A 17,515-nucleotide genomic window follows, 5' to 3' on the forward strand; every position below is an offset into this window, starting at 1 on the left:
TATACAGAACAAGTTACATAATAGAGCAAAGTGAAACAAATCAAGTGGACTGGATACTCAAGTTTCCCTATTCTCTAATAGAGCAAAGTTTCCCCCTAACCGAATCTATACTCCTTTCTACTGTACCATAAAAGTAGGGACTTAGTAGGGACTTAAAGGAACGTCAAAAGTTTTAATGCGAAATTGGTAAAGTACGAGAAATACTACCAAGAAAATGTTATTGGAGTATTATTGGATTATGAGACTCACCTTATAAGGACAAACAAAAGATGGAAAAAAGAGAGAGACTATTATTTGGAGACGAGTGGAGTATATTTATCGACGGTTTAAATACATCTTAGTAGATGAGCCATTTTTTTTTAATCAATAGATCAAGAGTTCGAGTCATTATGACCACAATATGAATGAGAAACTATTACACTTCCTACCTATGTCCATGAACAATATTTTTAACATTGGACAACACAAATTTTAAATGCAAAATTGGTAAAAGGATAGAGAGTGATATATATAAAAAAATGTTTGAAGTATTGATAATAAAGAAAATGAAATCCACCTCATTAAATATAGTAGTACCATGTATAGATAGAGAATATTTTTGATGGATGGAACGGAAATAAAAAAGAACTAAACTATTTTTCTTAGACTTGGTAGAGTATGAAATCTCTTTTTTCTTTTTTTTTTTTAAAAAAACGCCTGTTGATTTATCTTGAAAAAGACACCTTAAGTTAAAATTAAATAATTTAAATCTGTTTTGAGCCATTTAAAACTAAAAGCCGTCCCAAAATGGGCCGAAGCCCAAACTGAAAGCGGGCCGATATTTACAGAGGGAAGAAATATAATATGTGGAACAACCCTAATTTCCTAAACCCTTGCGAATCCGAGATTAGTATTGTGAGCTGCAGCTCCAGATTTTCAGATCTCACCGACGATGGCTACCGCGAAAAATGTTAAGGACGTCTCTCCACACGAGTTCGTCAAAGCTTACGCCGCCCACCTCAAGCGCTCCGGCAAGGTTAATCTTTTTTTTCTACCTTTTTGACGATTTAAGATGTCATATCCCAATTTTCTTGTTTGATGCTTCATATTTATAATTTATGTATTTTTTTCTTGTCGTTAATCTGTTTCGTAATTTAGGTTGTGATTTGTATGCTTGAAGGAATTATTGAATATTATTCGTTTTTATTGAATTCAATGTGGAGGCTTTATTTTAGTAGCTGGTAGGTTTTAGAAAACCTCTTTCCCTGGACATAAAGTGTGATGAGAGACACTGTGAGATAGTATAGACTGTGATGTAGAGTAAATATAGTACTAGTATTCTCTTTTATTAAAGAGATGCATATTTATTTCTCGAGAAGCGAAATTGATAATGTTCGTAGTTTTGTTTATAGTTTACAAATTTGATTCAAGAATACTTATGCAGCATATTTGATCATTTGTTTTAACTATAGATGGAGCTTCCCGAGTGGACTGATATCGTGAAAACTGGTGTGTTGAAAGAACTTGCCCCTTACGATCCCGACTGGTATTACATTAGGGCCGGTAATTACCTCCTCTACATATAACTTTATTTTTGTTGTTACATAGTCATGTTTTTGTGAAGTTGTGGTAATTATACCCATTATTTACTACTCCTACCATGTTACTAATAGGTTCACCATCTTACGGTATTTAGCTAGGTGTTCTGTTTCACAATGCTGTCTTGATAATAAGTGGTTTGATTTTGCAGCTTCCATGGCTAGAAAGGTATACCTGAGGGGAGGTCTTGGAGTTGGTGCCTTCCGTAGGATCTATGGCGGAAGCAAGAGGAATGGAAGCCGTCCACGCCATTTTGGCAAAAGCAGCGGTGCCGTTGCCCGTCACATTCTGCAGCAGCTACAGAACATGAACATTCTTGAGCTTGATTCAAGGGGGTAAGTGCATGTCAAGTTCTGTTTGATTTCACTTATTTGCAATCTCCCTTGTAGCAGAAGAGTCTGGCTACCTAGACAGTCCAGTTCTCCCTCGTCACTTGTTCTAAATCTTTTTATGCATAGTAAATGCAAATACAGAAATATGAAATAATCCAGTGCTAGAGCATATACCTAATTGTGCCCTTTGTAACTTAAATCTCTTGTATCTTTGGTGGTTCAACTTTGAATTCTGCAACATGGAGTGTCTTGCTAGGTGTAGCATGTGTGATCCTCTAATTTTCTGTTGTGCATTATTTGTTTAACAGAGGGAGAAAGATCACATCCAGCGGCCAAAGAGATCTCGATCAAGTTGCTGGAAGAATTGTTGTTGTTGCTCTATAGATTAATGTTTTAGCTATGTTTTTAGCCTGTTGAGAACTTCCTCATTGCGAATATGGTTGAACAATTTTTTGTTTAAAATGTTTCGTTTTTTTACTACTATTAATTTTTGCTGTTGAATTTCTAAGAGATGTACTTGGATCATTTGAGATTGAGTTTCATCTTAATATATTTTCTAGTTAGCAACAACTACTCCGGTTCTGTGTAATTTTTTTTGATGGACTAAAATTGATAAAAAAAAAATGAATGATTGTTTTGGATGTGCGGTTATAAATATTTTACACTATTTGTTAGTATTATAGAGTAGAGAAATGTTATGCTAGGCGACTAATTTGAGTGCTCGATGAGCGCAAATCCTGATTCCACGTCAGACAACTGTTTACTTTTGCGTTTATTATCAATATTAAGCATCCATAGTGATGAAGAAAATTAAAACATTATTGGAGAGTGAAAAATGGGTGGTCAAATAACTGCGATCTAAAATAAAGTTATATTGAAATTAGTTAAGATGATTAAAATTTTCAATGAAATTATTAAATTGGGGTAGCAAATATCAAGAAGCTGGGGAAGGAATAGATACATTATTTAAGCCTGAAGGAAAGAAATACAGGTGCTGTGAATGAAAAAATGATGTTGCAATTGCCAAGTTGTACATGTGAAAAGAAATGATGGAGAGCGGTCTTCACAGAGGGAGAGAGGTTACTGAGAGAGAAATTTATAGATAAAAAAGGAATCTTCAGACGTGGAATGGAAGCGCTCACCTGTCGTTCAAATTCAATCGCCCAGCATATCATTTCTCGAATAGAGTCAAGTGTGTTGATCATTAAGATTTTACACTATTTATTACAGTGTAGTAAATGCCTTTTGTGTATGCAACTATTGCATGATTTAGAACAAGTACATTAATTTGATTTTATGAAAATAATTTTATATGTTATTTTCCTATGTCACCACAAACGTTTATACAAAAGTATCAGCAGTTTCATATTTTTATCTGTTGTTATGGACTTGTTTTTCAAAAGTGAATGTTTTGAACCAAATTCGCATTTTGGTCATATGTTTATGATCAAAATTTACTATTACTTTTTTATATGATAATGTACCATATATAAAAACGAAAACAATGAATAGTCCATTTATTCCTCAAAGTGAACAAAGATAGATCCTGTCACAGCGTCAGCATGTAACATAAATATTTTCTAGTCCTTTTTCGCCTTCCATATGTCATGTTATAATCTAACGAATTGTGTGACTTGGTGTTTGTCTATCCTCCTCAAATGATAGATATAGTGTATATAGTGAACGAGAGAAGTATCAAATGATATAAAATTCTTGTATATATAGATATGATAGAAAGAGGAAAACATGTGGGAAAGATTATAGATGAATAAGAGGAAATGGAGGAAAGAAGAAATCAATAAATTTGGCACACCATTGTGCCAAGCAAACAATCATCTTTTAGCACCCAAAACTGCAAGCCTCTCACAAATTATTGCAACATATACAAACGGATGGAATGAATGACCAAGAAAGATGAATTCCTATTTGCTTGTGTTCACTGGCAATGCGCTACGAAGTCATCTAAAGACAAGTTACATTTGGTCTTCTTCTGCTGAGGTAAGTTGAACTTGGGCTCTTTGGGTATGGTGGGGTTCTTCTCGGACCTTCTGGGGACAAAGGGCCTGTCAAAATATGGCATGGGTTGAGCTTTCGGAATGAGCTCCTTCCTCAGCCTCTGGATTTCTTCTTCTTCTGCCTCCTGCAAAACCAGGACAATTAACAATCTCAAAGAGAATAGCTTCATATTGACTGACAGTTTTGCAATGTAGTTCTGTAGTTAGTTACCTTCTGTTGTCTCTCTCTTTCCATCCGGTACTGTTCAACCATATTCATTTTCATTGCAACCTTTAAAAAGACAATAAAATTTGGTCATTCTTTGTAGGAAAACACACTCAAATATCCAAGAACAGAAAAGGAGAAGCAAACCAAGTATGGCATTTAAAATTGAAGGACTGTGATATGCAAACATCAGCTTTTTAACATGTTTGCTTTCATTGAGTTTGAGTTCATTTTATGTCACTCTAGTCCAAGAGAAACCAAGCAAAGAAAAATTAGAGGCAAACCAAGTGTGACATTTGAAATCAAAGAATTTTGATATGTGTACAGCAATTCAGGAAGACACGAAAGACACAAAAGACTGGCACAGATAGTCTATAGAACATGTTTGCATTCATAACTTGTTCATTATATTTCACTTTAGTTCAAGAGAAACCAACCCCAAACTAAGCACATATGAAGAGGGATGAGACCTATTATTCACTAGTATTGATATCTAATCATAATTAGTATGGAGTTTTGAAAATACCTTATGCAATTAAAAGGAGTAACAATAAAAATCAAAGAACTGCGATATTGTAGATGGAAAGCACACAAGATTGGGACCCATATCAATCAACATGCTTGCATTCATAACTTGAGTTAATAGATTTCAGTTTGATTCAATAAAAATACCTGATGATCAAATTCAGATCGATCTACAGCCCTCACATCACTGTGCAACACGAGGTCAACTGGCCTTGTGACTTCTTTAACTGGAGGTTTCACCAAACACTGAGATAATAACAAGTTCAGATTTATTGAATGGTTAACAGAAAGTTGTGTATGGCCTAAATATTTTGAGCATGACTGAAAACAACTTTCATATTCACGAGAAAACTATAGCTAGATCTTGACCTACATATTAATACAAGAATGTAACACAACCTATAAACATGATATTGAGAGCATTAATATATATGAGTTCCTCTTAACAATAATGCCATGCCAACATTAGCCTATCATTAGCTCTGTGAAGCTGTCAATGCTTTTGAGCAAAAGATATCCATAAAAGCTTTACCTCGGGTTCGTCTGTTGTCCAAGGTAGACCTTGCGCTATGGGTACCTTCATCTTCTCCTCTTCTTCAATCATCTGCTGTAACTTTTTCAGGAATACTTCTTCCTTGCATTTTCCTCTTTCCTGCAGTAGGGAAATTGCCAATTTTTGAGTTATGTAAAGAGATGCAAACAATTAGTGGAAAGCAATCGGCTGAACACATCAAGCATCTTTTTAAGAGGCAATCAATTTCATGATCACACTCAGTCCTGCTTTAAATAGAACCAAGTGATTCAACCGTTGCCTCTACTTTTAGCATCTTAACTATAGAACTCAACTGGCTTCTCAAAAATATGCTCAAACCTTTATCACCATTATCTGCTTGGCATGAAGAATCAAAATGCATATGTGCAAGGAACCTATTAATTAGTTATTTAGTTAAGAAGCCCAACAAGACGACTCCTCTATCAGTAAAACAAATTTAATTTCATCTCTCTCTGCTTAGTTACCACCATTCAGTCTTTTACAAATTACATATAGTAGCAGGCGCCATCAGTCAGACTATGGTGGAAGACATATACCTCTGTTCTAAGCATGAAAGGCTTTAGAGAGGTTACTTTCCGCTGCTTTCTCTTCCAGAGTCTTCTAGTACGATTTGCAGCTGATTCGGTGCTCTGCACATGTGAAAAAAAAATATAAGAACACCACAAATCTAGAAACAATTGGCCACATAAGACAAGTTAAGATCTAAAGTTCTCACACTTCGCCTGCTTTTTTGACCACCAGCAGTCGTCATGGTTGCAACACTACTGCAAAGGCACATATATTAGTTGAGACCCAAAACTGGAACACTATCTATGTAACAAAACAGGATAAATAATACACAAAGGAACATTATCTATGTAATCATTAAACTATATCTGAGTTATAACACTGACTAACCTTCCATCATTGCTGTCTAATGAATATGAACGACGAGGATCAAGTCCTAAGCTCTCTGATGTCAGCTGAAAAATCGATGGACAGAACGAAGAAGATGAAACCTGTGTCTCTGGAGCCTTAGGTGGTGGCTCCAGTCCATCCGATGCCAAATCTATACCAACTTTATCATTCTCCGCCTCCTCCACATGATTTTCCTCAGAATTCCCCAATTTGAACGTCGTAAGCTTCTCAAATTCCTTCACCAAATTCATCACCCTGCCAGACCCTGGCGTCCGTACTCGCACTTTTGCTTCTTCCAACAACCTATCCCGACTCCTCTTTACACCCCCATCATCATTCTCTGTGGACTCATCAACATCAACCTTGTCTGATAAGGCTCCATCCCCCTCCAATTTCTTCTCAACATTTAGGCCTTCCTCCCGAGACATCAAATCGAAATCCTCTAGTTTATCAGAAACCTCATCTTCGATTTCATCCCGATTTTTGAAAAAATCCTCCTGAGAAGCCCGCAGACTCTCATACGCCACACACAAGCACTTCAATTTACCTGTCGCCTTCTTACACTTGTCACAAGCCCCCGCCGCAGTGCCCAGGGAACCCTGATCTTGGTTGCGCACCCTCTTCTTCGCGATCACGAACTTCCTCTCTCGAATCTTCTTCTTCGGCGACGGCGAGGCCATAATCAACTGCTTAGGGTTGGAGGTTGCGTTTCTGCAGGCAGATTTCTTGGCGCTCCTTTCGGATTTGGTGATCAGTGGTGAATTCGAGAACTTCACGTTAGGGTTTACATTCTCGGACTTCGATCGGGCGATTTTCTCTTTCGCTGGAGTAACCGCGCCGCCGGATTTCGAGCTTGAATCCATGGGGAAATTCAATTCACCGGAAAATTACTCAAACACTCGGTTTCTTGAGAGACAAGATTTTTGCTGGATTTACAGAGTGAAATTGATAGTTCATTTGCGAAGGAAAATGGGAGGAAATGAAGAAAATAATGTTGGAGCTCACGCTCTGTTCACAACGGCTAGTTTCAATGATTTGATTTTGGAGCGTTGGATTGATTATTTTGAATATTCCCGTGAATTTGAACCGTCGGATTTATGCGTTTTACATTGCCGTTGTGTTTTGGATTTTTGGCTTGCTATAATAATAGTCATGCAATTAAAATAATGATTGGTTATGAATAGGATAATGATGTGATCAAAAAATAAAATAAGAACAATTCAATAAACTTTGTCATGCATTTCTTGATAATGGTTGATACTCCTATTACATTTTGAATTTGCTTGACCATTTAGAATTTCTAGTAAAAAGATTATGAAAAATGATATACTTTTATTAGTTTTATTTTATAATAAAATGTGAGTAAGATAAAATTAGTGAAATGTGTGGGTTTATTACTAAAAATAGTAAAAGTAAATAGCAATTTTATTGGTAGACGAATGAAAATGACAAAAGTATAAGTGGACGGAGGAAGTAACAAACATATTTCGTATTCAAATCTTACCATTCTTCATTTTTAAGCAAAAAATATCATCATTATTGTTATTACTAGTGCTCCGTATTAAACAATTTTCATATAGAGCCTTACTGAAATGTGTATCGCACTTATCGTATCAAAATGTTTAAAAATATCAAATTTCTGGCATGCCGCAATTTTCGATACAATATCATACTTTATCGTGAAATTTGAGTACAATAATATTATGATTTTTTATATTGACATTGACGATACTTATGATACATACCAAAATCAATGTATATCAACTATACACTATGACATATACGTAGAATGAATTACCATCATACAGGCCATAGTCAACCTCACTAAAAAGCTAACTATATATAGCACGGTTGAAAGAATTTAAAATAATTTAAACAATAAATTTTTCTAATATGGTGAATCAATATTTTGTTACCTTAATAGTCTGGTTGTATGGTTATGACTCTTTAATCAATTTTGTAAAACAGCTTATCATAATTTGAGAGTCAAACTTTATTTATCCTTTTCTAAAAACCTACCTCTCTGAAACTACTATAATGTCTCCAACAAATTTGTAACGATTGTTATTTGGACTAAGGAAATCTCCTCATTTCTTCAGAAAAACAAAATACAAATATAAAATGTTAAACTATAATACCATATTATGAACACATGAGTGACATGACATTTGATTCAACCTATAGTTTTCATTTGAATAATAAATTTATAACTCGAGATTGAGAAGCTCCTTTCATAATTAAGTTTATAATAAATAAAATCAATAATTTTTACGATAAAACAGAAGAAGGTTAAAATAGGGGGATTATACTCAATTTTTCCAAAAAGAGATTGATTGGGTCCACATTTGCAATGCAAAATAATCATGTTTTTTGAAGAAAACAATATAATGATGAATTCATCATGAAGAAAAGCTCCAATTTAGTAACGCCAGCCAATTATTTCATTGTAGCTTAAATTTCAAGAAATGCTAAAATTTATGCAGTCAAATATCAGCTTTATTTCATCTTCAAGTTAGCGCAATCTCTTTAAAAAAATTTAAAACCAAAACGTTAGGTTTCAAGACATCAATTACATGTAACTACTAAAAATTAAATAATAGTGGAGGTTCTAGAAAATAAGTTAATACTAGTAGTATCAATTCACAATATCAGACCATGTTAATTTATACTCCCCAAATTATTTAACAATGAAGCATATGTGATCAATATTTGCTAGCTATAATAGAAAACTACCTATTTCAATTGATTTTCTATTAGTAAACATTACATCTTCGCATTGAATTTGTTTTCAATCTATGGACCACATTTTTCTATCCCTGCAACAAAATATATGTAAAGTTTTAAACCAGTATGGGTAGCATCAAACATTCCATATGCATTCTTGTAGAGAATAAAATTGAAAAAGTTAAAATGCTATTTTCATTTTCCAATTACAAAGATTAAAGCATATCCCTAATCCCTCTACATATATATTTTCCCCCATATAACATTATAAAACATGTCACGTGGAAAGGGATAGTATTATGGTAACCACATTTTATAGTACATTTTTGCATCTTAAATAAAATCTGCCATTGAAGGTAACAAATTCAAAACCAATAGGGAAAAAACTCATATTACCCTTTTTTATTTGAAATAAATGGTGATTTCATTTTAAGACAACATATTATTAATTTAATCATTTTCCTAATTCATAACAAGATTTTAGTTTTAGCATATCTTTACAATTTGTGGTTTACAATAACAATCTACTTTTTTGATTAAACTAAATACTAAGTATGTAACTATCAAACTACTAGTACACATAAACTAGTCATACACGTTAAAAATCCGGTACTCCATAGTATTGTGACAATGCCTAGCAAATGACTGATTGACTGGTCCATGTGTGATTTTTCGATAGCCACATCATTTTCAATTTTTCACTAAATTTCAGTAAGTAAATATTAGGAGTACTATTTTGAATATAAGATTTTAAATGGTATTGTAAAACAAAAAAGAGAGGAAGTTGTGTTAGTATGTAGTACAATTTAATCGAACAAATAATAAATCATACAACAAGAGACTTCATAATCACACTAGAATAAGGTGTAAAAATCAAGATCTGCATTAGCTAAATAAACAACATTTATTCATTTCGACATTTCAACAACGGAGCACCATCCACGAAGCGTAGTGTACAACCGGAGAAGCGTTGTACCGTACATGCACCGCCACCTAAAACGCGTACACCTATACACCACCACTCCACCACTACCTCACAGGGGCAATTTCGGTATTTCAAGACCTCGGCGAAAGAGTGTTTTCCACATTTTCTCCTTCCCAGAAGCTGTGGGTGGAAGGGTGGTTTTGTCTTTTCACGTCGATGTCCGGTGCAGATCTTGTAACACCAATCGACTATATATAAAGCTCCCCGCTTTGTATGTCTTCCTAAGAAATTCTTAATTCCTTCGGACTCACATTCCACTTTGCAGATCTCTCCTCATAGGAAACGGATCGCGCCATCCGGAGGTGAATTCTTCGTTTGTTGTAGTGTGAGAGATTCATTGATTTTGCGTTTTTATTGAATCTGTTATTTTGTGCTGGCGAATTGTGCGTGTTGATGAATTTTTGCGTTGGCGAATGTGAGTTAGGGGTTCCTAGATTAATTTGAAGGTCTAGTTTTGTGCTGTCCGCGTCTGATCTGAAACGCAGCTGCTCGCATTTCTCGTGATTTGAGTGTTATTGCATTTTGACTGATTCCGTATACGGCTGCATATGAATTTCTGATTGATTTGTTGAGTTTTAGTAGATTTATGCTAGTTTGACGAGATTTGTGAAAGTCTTGCTTCCGATGGCGTATGGTTTTAGCTTAAATTTCACGTATTGGACTTTTTTGGAGCTGATGGCATAACATGCAGTGTGTGTTTTAGGTAGATCTGATCAAGTGATTCAAGTTATTATAGTTTATATGTAGGATCTTTTGTTCAGATTGAGTAAATTCGTTTTGAAATACATCAGATCTGATCCTTAAAACACTCCAGCGTTCTGGTAAATTTGGATCGAGCTTGCGATCAAGTGGAAACTACTAACTAAAACACTGTTTGATTGAATTATGAAAACAGAAACCGGGATGGTCAGTTGCCCTTTCTCTTGTGTGAAAACAGCTTCTTTATTAACATAACTGTTGGATCAGTATATGGTTTGTTGAACTATGTAAGCTCATATTAGCTTAGTTTGTGCTTATGCAATGCTGCTACCAATCACCTTAATGCTCTCTCTATATGCATGTAAATTTCTGACTCTGATAGCTATAAGTAGAATTCTTTTAAAGATTTTCTTTTCCCAGAGTTTTGATAATTCTGCTAGAGTGTGTAATCTGATAAGGAGTTTTGCTTTTCCAGGGTACTAAAACAAAGGAAAAATGGTGAAGATATGCTGCATTGGGGCTGGATATGTGGGAGGCCCTACCATGGCCGTGATCGCATACAAGTGTCCTGATATCGAGGTTGCTGTAGTTGACATTTCTGTCCCTCGTATCAGTGCATGGAACAGTGATCAGCTTCCCATCTACGAGCCAGGGCTTGATGATGTGGTGAAGCACTGCCGTGGCAAGAATCTGTTCTTCAGCACAGATGTTGAGAAACACGTCTTTGAGGCTGACATAGTCTTTGTCTCGGTTAATACTCCCACCAAAACTAGGGGTCTTGGAGCAGGCAAAGCTGCAGACTTGACTTACTGGGAGAGTGCTGCCCGCATGATTGCTGATGTGTCTAAGTCGGACAAGATTGTGGTCGAGAAGTCCACGGTGCCTGTCAAAACTGCTGAGGCCATTGAGAAAATCTTGACTCACAACAGCAAGGGAATAAACTACCAGATCCTATCGAACCCGGAATTCCTTGCTGAAGGGACTGCAATTCAAGATCTTTTTAACCCAGACAGGGTTCTCATTGGAGGCCGGGAAACCCCAGAAGGATTCAAGGCTGTTAAAGCATTGAAGGATGTTTATGCCCATTGGGTTCCTGAAGATCGCATTCTCACCACCAATCTGTGGTCTGCTGAGCTTTCAAAGCTGGCTGCTAACGCATTCTTGGCCCAAAGGATCTCATCTGTCAATGCCATGTCCGCTCTGTGCGAGGCTACCGGAGCAGATGTTTCCCAAGTGGCATATGCTGTTGGCACGGACTCAAGAATTGGCCCCAAGTTCCTCAATGCCAGTGTGGGCTTTGGCGGGTCTTGCTTCCAGAAGGATATCCTCAACTTGGTCTACATTTGCGAATGCAACGGCCTTCCTGAGGTCGCAGAATACTGGAAGCAAGTCATCAAGATCAACGACTATCAAAAGAGCCGTTTTGTGAACCGTATTGTCTCATCCATGTTCAACACGGTTGCGAACAAGAAAGTCGCCATCTTGGGGTTTGCCTTCAAGAAAGACACCGGTGACACGAGAGAGACTCCTGCCATTGACGTCTGCCAGGGCCTGCTCGGTGACAAGGCCCAGCTGAGCATCTACGATCCTCAGGTGACAGAGGACCAGATCCAACGCGACCTCTCGATGAATAAGTTCGACTGGGATCACCCCCTCCACCTGCAGCCGATGAGCCCCACCACCAAGAAGAAGGTGCACTGCGTGTGGGATGCATACGAGGCGACCAAGGACGCTCATGCGGTGTGCATCCTGACAGAGTGGGATGAGTTCAAGAAGCTCGATTTCCAGAGGGTATATGACAACATGCAGAAGCCGGCGTTCATGTTTGACGGGAGGAACGTGGTGGATGCGAACAAGCTGAGGGAAATCGGTTTCATCGTCTACTCGATCGGGAAGCCGCTGGATGCTTGGCTCAAAGACATGCCCGCTTGTGCATAAATGAATGATCTGGATTGGAGGAAGCTGCTGAGGCAGGATATGAACTTCTATATTCTTGTTTTTTAACTATATAATCATTTTTTTTCTCTTCCTGTTTTTGGAGGGGGTTTTGTTTGCTCCATTTAAACACTGAGGATCAGTTTCTGAGTTTTTCTGTTAAAAGGCCTTTTCTTAGTTGGAAGATCTTGATATTTGGCCTAAATTTATGATCTGTTTACACTTGTATTACTCATTTCTTCCTTCTTCCATACTTTGAATCTCTCACTCTCTCTCTATTCTTTATATGATCACTACTTTTAATTTGTTTGTAAAAATCACCACAATTTCAATTAAAAATAAAACACACTATTTTGTATGAAAAAGTCCAATTGGAACAAGCTATTAAACTTACACTCTTTCATATGTAAAATATCAATACTAATTTCCAATCCAAACTGCTCAAGTGCACAATAGCCATGATAAAAGATAAATGTAACTTTAAATGGTGAGAAGAATTAATACTCCTTAGGCAGATCAAAGTTAAGATGTCTAGTAAATTCTAGCTAAATTAACAATAACTAGACCCTATAATTATATTTCAAATTCTCAGAGTAATATTTTGGTATGGCCTCTTAAAGTCTCATTGCAGAATCGATATCAAATTACCTCTTTTGAGATATGTGATATTAATGAATAACATAAAATAAAATCAAGAAAGGATCTTTTCGTATTCCACAAGCTTCTATGAATTTGTTTCTCCACTCAAATAAGATATAATAACAATTCAAGTGAATATACATTTCAACTCCTAAAATAGCCCCTAATCAAATTTCTTTTTTCCTTTCAAGATTTGAAAAAAATGAAGATTATTCCACTTTCCAGCGAGTATAGTCTGTTCCTCGTGTCTTTGCTTACATGCAATGCTTCCATAGCCATACAATTTCTCATGGTTCTTGAGAGAGAGAGAGAGGAAATGCAGTTTCATTCCTCAATTTTGTTGAGCATATATACACATGTCCACCGCCATACAGCCCCTTTAACACCTCTCTCTGTCTTGATTTGAGCCTTTCCCTCTCACCACCAGATCTTGTATTTGTTGATTGCTTCTTCTCTCATTCCCCAAAAGACCACTTTTTGCTGACCCGATTCTCGACTAATCTCTCTGTTTCTGATCAAAGCTTTCATCTTTTTTTCCCAATGCGATGCTTGGCTTCGCCACAATCGAGTCATCTTGACAAATTTCTTCATTTCTTGGACCAAAATGGGGCAAGTCGAAGAACAGAGATACGTGTGCAGAATCTGCAGCAAACCCTGCGTTAGTGGGAAGTCTTTGGGAGGCCATATGAGGGCTCATTTGGCTTCCAAGAAATCAGCTGTGAATCCCAACTGTGTGGAAGAATTTGGAGATAGTGATGAGAGCAAACACGCCCTTACTGCAAAGACAACGAATTCTTGCAGAGAATGCGGCAAGGAATTCGCCTCGTTGAGGGCTCTTTCGGGCCACATGAGGTTCCATTCGATCAAGAACAAGAAGGAGGTGCATTTGTGCAAGGAATGTGGCAGAGGGTTTGAATCCATAAGGGCTGTGTTTGGTCACATGAAGAGCCATTCTACTAAGAAGGTGTCCAGTGTTGTTGTTGAGAGTTTCTGCCCGGTTCGGAGGAAGAGATCCGAGATCAAGTATAAGGGCACTGTGAGTGCGAATCCTTCGGTTTCGGGCGTGGATGCTTCTTGTTGTAGTGCCTCTGAGGCTGAGGAGGCAGAGGAGGCTGCTAGGTGCTTGGTGATGCTCTCTAGGGGTGTGGGAAGTTTCTCGAAGCTCATCTCGGATTCTGATCACTCTGGAGGTGTTGTTGCATCAAATGTGTCTGAATTTGAAAATGGAATGGGAGTTGATCTTGTGTGTGATGAGGGATTCTTGAAAGATGGTATTGAAAGCAATGGATGTGATGATGAGTCTTGTGAAAATGGAGCTGATCTTGAAATGGTGGAGGAGAAGCATAGGGCTATGAGCTCTGATTGGGTCGAGCAAGAGATGGGGTCGGGGGGATCAGCTCGTGGCTCGTTGAGGGGAGCTGCGAGCATGAGGCGCTGCAGCTCACTACTTGAGATGGATGCAGTGGCTGTGATTTGGTGAAATCTTTCCAATTCTTGATTGTTAGCTCTTTTGCAAAATTGCACATATTCTTCACATACAATAAATAAAACAGTGTTTTTTCTTTATCAGTTTTTATCAATGTACATTTGCATTTAGAGTTTGTTCAAACCATGTTGAAGTTGTTGAGTTGGGAGGAAACATGCTTGAATCTTGATTATATGAAAGTGGTTGTGGATCTTTACAAGCTCTAATTCTATTGTAAACAAAAAGAAAGAAATGTTTAGAGACGATAAATCGTGCGTATCGAGTCGTTACGAAGTAATAAAAAATAGTGCTCATAAGTTGATTTTGAATTATATTTGGCCAATTAGTCTTTAAAGGGTAAAAATGCAAAGAGAGAAAGAGAGGTGAAATTAGTAGACAGCTGCAATGGTAGAAATGAGAGTATAATGAGAGGTTATGGTAGAATTTCAGTTCAATTTTATTGTATTATTATAGCACCGATTTTCCATCGCCATGAATTACCCAAATTGGGCTGAAATTCAGCAAAACCAAAACCCTAACCCTAATCCTGAATTCTCAGTGCTGCACGCCCCCAATCACTCACTGCCTTACTCTCAAAATCTAGCCCCCAATCCCTACCAACAATCGAATCTCGTCCCCGGTCCCTACCAACAATCAAATGTCGCTTCCCATACTGGTTATTTTCTGCCTCCTCAGCCTCACCCGCCGGGCGTTGATCCGCCGGCGCCCGTGATCTACGCGCCGCCAGCAGCAGTGACCTACGCGCCGCCTGTCAACTACGTGCCGCAACCGAGTTACGAGGCTCAGCAGGTTGCAGATGCGGCTGCGGCTCCGGCTGTTTATTATCCGGATCAAAATGCGAGATGGATAGCTGCTATCCAGCAATATGGTGCGACTCCATATGCCGCTGTAAGTGCTCTCATTCTCTCTCTCTCTGCACATTTTAGAATATCTAATCATTTTTGCGGGAATTGGAGTTGTATTCTCATTCATCGTTCCGGCCAATTGTGTATTATACGGTTTTTTATAACTGAATTGCTTTTGCTTGAGAAGCTACTTAAAAGGGAAGTTTTTGAATATTGATCTTACTGTACATTTCCCTGTCACCACATGAGTCTTGGCATGGTGAATCAAGATATCCGAATTACTGTTATTGGTTTCTTGATGGAAAGAAAACAGTGAAAAAATTGTTTAAAACGTTTTGGTGAGGCCACTACACTAACTGTTCTGATAATTATAGGGATTTTACACTTCAGCAACCTAATTTGTTTGTGTCTTTGGGGGGGGGGGGTCGAGATTATCATCGTCCTGGAAAGATGTTGTAAGATTGGATAGAGTTAGTTGTTGCAGTCAAGAAACATCCTAGATGCATCCCTTTCTAGAAGAATATGAGTGAAGGGTTTTTTGTCACTTGGAATACTAGGGGTTATTTGAAATGGTGGTGATGCCTATATTACTTGGAACTTATTATAGGATTATGCATTCATGAAAAGTTGTTTAAGTAACTTGAGAGTGGAAGATTCTTAAATCAGTCTTATTGAATGCTAGTAAATCATCTAGTACATCTGATGTCCCTAAATACTAGATTTACTATTGGATGTGTCTTATTGTAATGCACTTCCCACATTGGATTTTGAAGATGAGGTAGGGTGGTATATTTGCTTCAGAGCAACTGTAATTCTTATCAAAACATACAGATTGCATCCTACTATGTTGAATGTTCTGAAATAGTGTCAATCATATGAGCTTTAGATAAATTGCTGGATGATGCTTGAATATGATCCTCAAAGATCTCCATATTAAAAAAGAAAATGTCGGACATATAGAAAAGTTATACTAGTTCCCGACTGCTATACTTTGGGAAGGTATAGATTGTGTTTGAGAACACTTAGATTGGCAGAGGGGGACAAATAAAATGCGATGAATCTGTGTTAACTTGTAAATACATAATTATCAGTGACCGTAGTGGTGAGCTGTTTCTGTGAATCAAGTTTGTTATCGTCTTCATGCATTTCTTAAATCACTCTCATTATGCTAAATGATGTATCTCTATAATGTTTAATTCCTACCCTTTCTACTTCAAATTAGAATCAATCAGTTCGTTTTGTGGTTGTAGGGTGTAAGCACGCCTAATCCAGCAATTCAAGTACAAAGAGGACAAATCAGGAAAAAAGCCCCTAAGAAGACGACGACGGTCGTGCAGTCTGCTTGGTGTGAGGTGTGCAAAGTCGACTGTAACAGCAAAGGTGTTCTTGACCAGCATAAATTGGGGAGGAAGCACCTCAAAAATCTTAAAAAATTAGGAGCAGCAGCTCAAACTATATACGCACCTGTCATAGCAGCCCCCATCTCCGCAATTACTAGCACTGCAGGCCCTCCTCCTGCCACTATAGCTACTACCACATCTCTGCCTGTCCCAGCACCAGCTCCGGCTCCCGTTTCCAGTCACGTTCTACCTTCAACTTCTACAGGTGAACCAATCATCGGACCACCAGAGAATCCAGCAATAACCAAACCCACAAAATCTCGGAAGAAAGCAGTTGCTCGAACTGAAGATCTGGAAACAAAAAGAAGGAAAGTTTTGGAAGGAGGAGCGGAAGCTACTGCCGTGCGTGCATGCAACATATGCAACGTGATCTGCAACAGCGACACGGTTTTCAACTATCACATCGCTGGTCAGAAACATGCTTCAATGGCCAAGAAGCATGGCTTGGGAGCTGGAGTTGGTGCTTCTGCCACCTGAGGTAGCTTGGTTTAGCCTCTGAAGATCTGTTTGATGAACTAATTTAATTGTACATACCATTTTCTCATTCGAATCGTAGCTCTTGATTATTCATAGACTACAGTCGATTTTAGGATTTGTTCCTCAATTTTGAATCGAACAAATTCTCACTTCCTTTCTCCACTCTGTACGATTAGCCGAAATATTATTAATATAGAGATGCTTTGTTTTCCAAATTGCT

At 37.6% G+C, this 17,515-nt stretch overlaps 5 protein-coding genes across 5 annotated transcripts; 4 read left to right on the forward strand and 1 right to left on the reverse strand.

Annotated features, from left to right (window-relative positions):
- The first annotated feature begins 857 nt into the window (after positions 1–857).
- On the forward strand, positions 858–2,480 carry LOC125205141 (small ribosomal subunit protein eS19x-like). The gene is made up of 4 exons (XM_089060298.1): positions 858–1,015; positions 1,452–1,542; positions 1,730–1,913; positions 2,219–2,480. Exons 1-4 carry the CDS (start codon positions 932–934, stop codon positions 2,292–2,294), a joined length of 435 nt encoding a protein of 144 aa, XP_088916424.1. The 5' UTR covers positions 858–931; the 3' UTR covers positions 2,295–2,480.
- A 1,229-nt stretch (positions 2,481–3,709) lies between these two features.
- On the reverse strand, positions 3,710–7,069 carry LOC125206864 (microtubule-destabilizing protein 60-like). Its single transcript, XM_089060471.1, has 7 exons — positions 6,106–7,069; positions 5,924–5,972; positions 5,745–5,837; positions 5,188–5,307; positions 4,803–4,901; positions 4,137–4,196; positions 3,710–4,050 (listed from the first exon to the last, which is right to left on the reverse strand). Exons 1-7 carry the CDS (start codon positions 6,966–6,968, stop codon positions 3,847–3,849), a joined length of 1,488 nt encoding a protein of 495 aa, XP_088916597.1. The 5' UTR covers positions 6,969–7,069; the 3' UTR covers positions 3,710–3,846.
- Positions 7,070–9,964: 2,895 nt separating this feature from the next.
- Positions 9,965–12,701, forward strand: LOC125205398 (UDP-glucose 6-dehydrogenase 3). The gene is made up of 2 exons (XM_048104294.2): positions 9,965–10,116; positions 10,989–12,701. The coding sequence occupies exon 2, from the start codon at positions 11,009–11,011 to the stop codon at positions 12,449–12,451; it is 1,443 nt and encodes a 480-aa protein (XP_047960251.1). The 5' UTR covers positions 9,965–10,116; positions 10,989–11,008; the 3' UTR covers positions 12,452–12,701.
- Positions 12,702–13,373: 672 nt separating this feature from the next.
- On the forward strand, positions 13,374–14,653 carry LOC125206871 (uncharacterized). Its single transcript, XM_089059892.1, has one exon. The coding sequence runs from the start codon at positions 13,692–13,694 to the stop codon at positions 14,565–14,567; it is 876 nt and encodes a 291-aa protein (XP_088916018.1). The 5' UTR covers positions 13,374–13,691; the 3' UTR covers positions 14,568–14,653.
- Positions 14,654–14,918: 265 nt separating this feature from the next.
- LOC125207438 (zinc finger RNA-binding-like protein) lies at positions 14,919–17,510 on the forward strand. Its single transcript, XM_048106779.2, has 2 exons — positions 14,919–15,461; positions 16,669–17,510. Exons 1-2 carry the CDS (start codon positions 15,045–15,047, stop codon positions 17,293–17,295), a joined length of 1,044 nt encoding a protein of 347 aa, XP_047962736.1. The 5' UTR covers positions 14,919–15,044; the 3' UTR covers positions 17,296–17,510.
- Positions 17,511–17,515: the final 5 nt, after the last annotated feature.

Source organism: Salvia hispanica, chromosome 6, assembly GCF_029641045.1.
Source record: "Salvia hispanica isolate PSC_SH4W2 chromosome 6, Shi_PSC_v1, whole genome shotgun sequence".
In the NCBI taxonomy this organism is placed as follows: Eukaryota; Viridiplantae; Streptophyta; class Magnoliopsida; order Lamiales; family Lamiaceae; genus Salvia; species Salvia hispanica.

Coding starts and splice junctions, on each gene's coding strand:
- LOC125205141 (XM_089060298.1), top strand. CDS start 932: ATGGCTACCGCGAAAAATGTTAAGGACGTCTCTCCACACGAGTTCGTC. Junction 1,016..1,451: donor ACCTCAAGCGCTCCGGCAAG/GTTAATCTTTTT, acceptor TTTTAACTATAG/ATGGAGCTTCCCGAGTGGAC. Junction 1,914..2,218: donor CTTGAGCTTGATTCAAGGGG/GTAAGTGCATGT, acceptor TTTGTTTAACAG/AGGGAGAAAGATCACATCCA.
- LOC125206864 (XM_089060471.1), bottom strand. CDS start 6,968: ATGGATTCAAGCTCGAAATCCGGCGGCGCGGTTACTCCAGCGAAAGAG. Junction 5,308..5,744: donor CTTTCATGCTTAGAACAGAG/GTATATGTCTTC, acceptor TCCCTACTGCAG/GAAAGAGGAAAATGCAAGGA. Junction 4,051..4,136: donor AAAGAGAGAGACAACAGAAG/GTAACTAACTAC, acceptor CTGGTTTTGCAG/GAGGCAGAAGAAGAAGAAAT.
- LOC125205398 (XM_048104294.2), top strand. CDS start 11,009: ATGGTGAAGATATGCTGCATTGGGGCTGGATATGTGGGAGGCCCTACC.
- LOC125206871 (XM_089059892.1), top strand. CDS start 13,692: ATGGGGCAAGTCGAAGAACAGAGATACGTGTGCAGAATCTGCAGCAAA.
- LOC125207438 (XM_048106779.2), top strand. CDS start 15,045: ATGAATTACCCAAATTGGGCTGAAATTCAGCAAAACCAAAACCCTAAC. Junction 15,462..16,668: donor GTGCGACTCCATATGCCGCT/GTAAGTGCTCTC, acceptor TTGTGGTTGTAG/GGTGTAAGCACGCCTAATCC.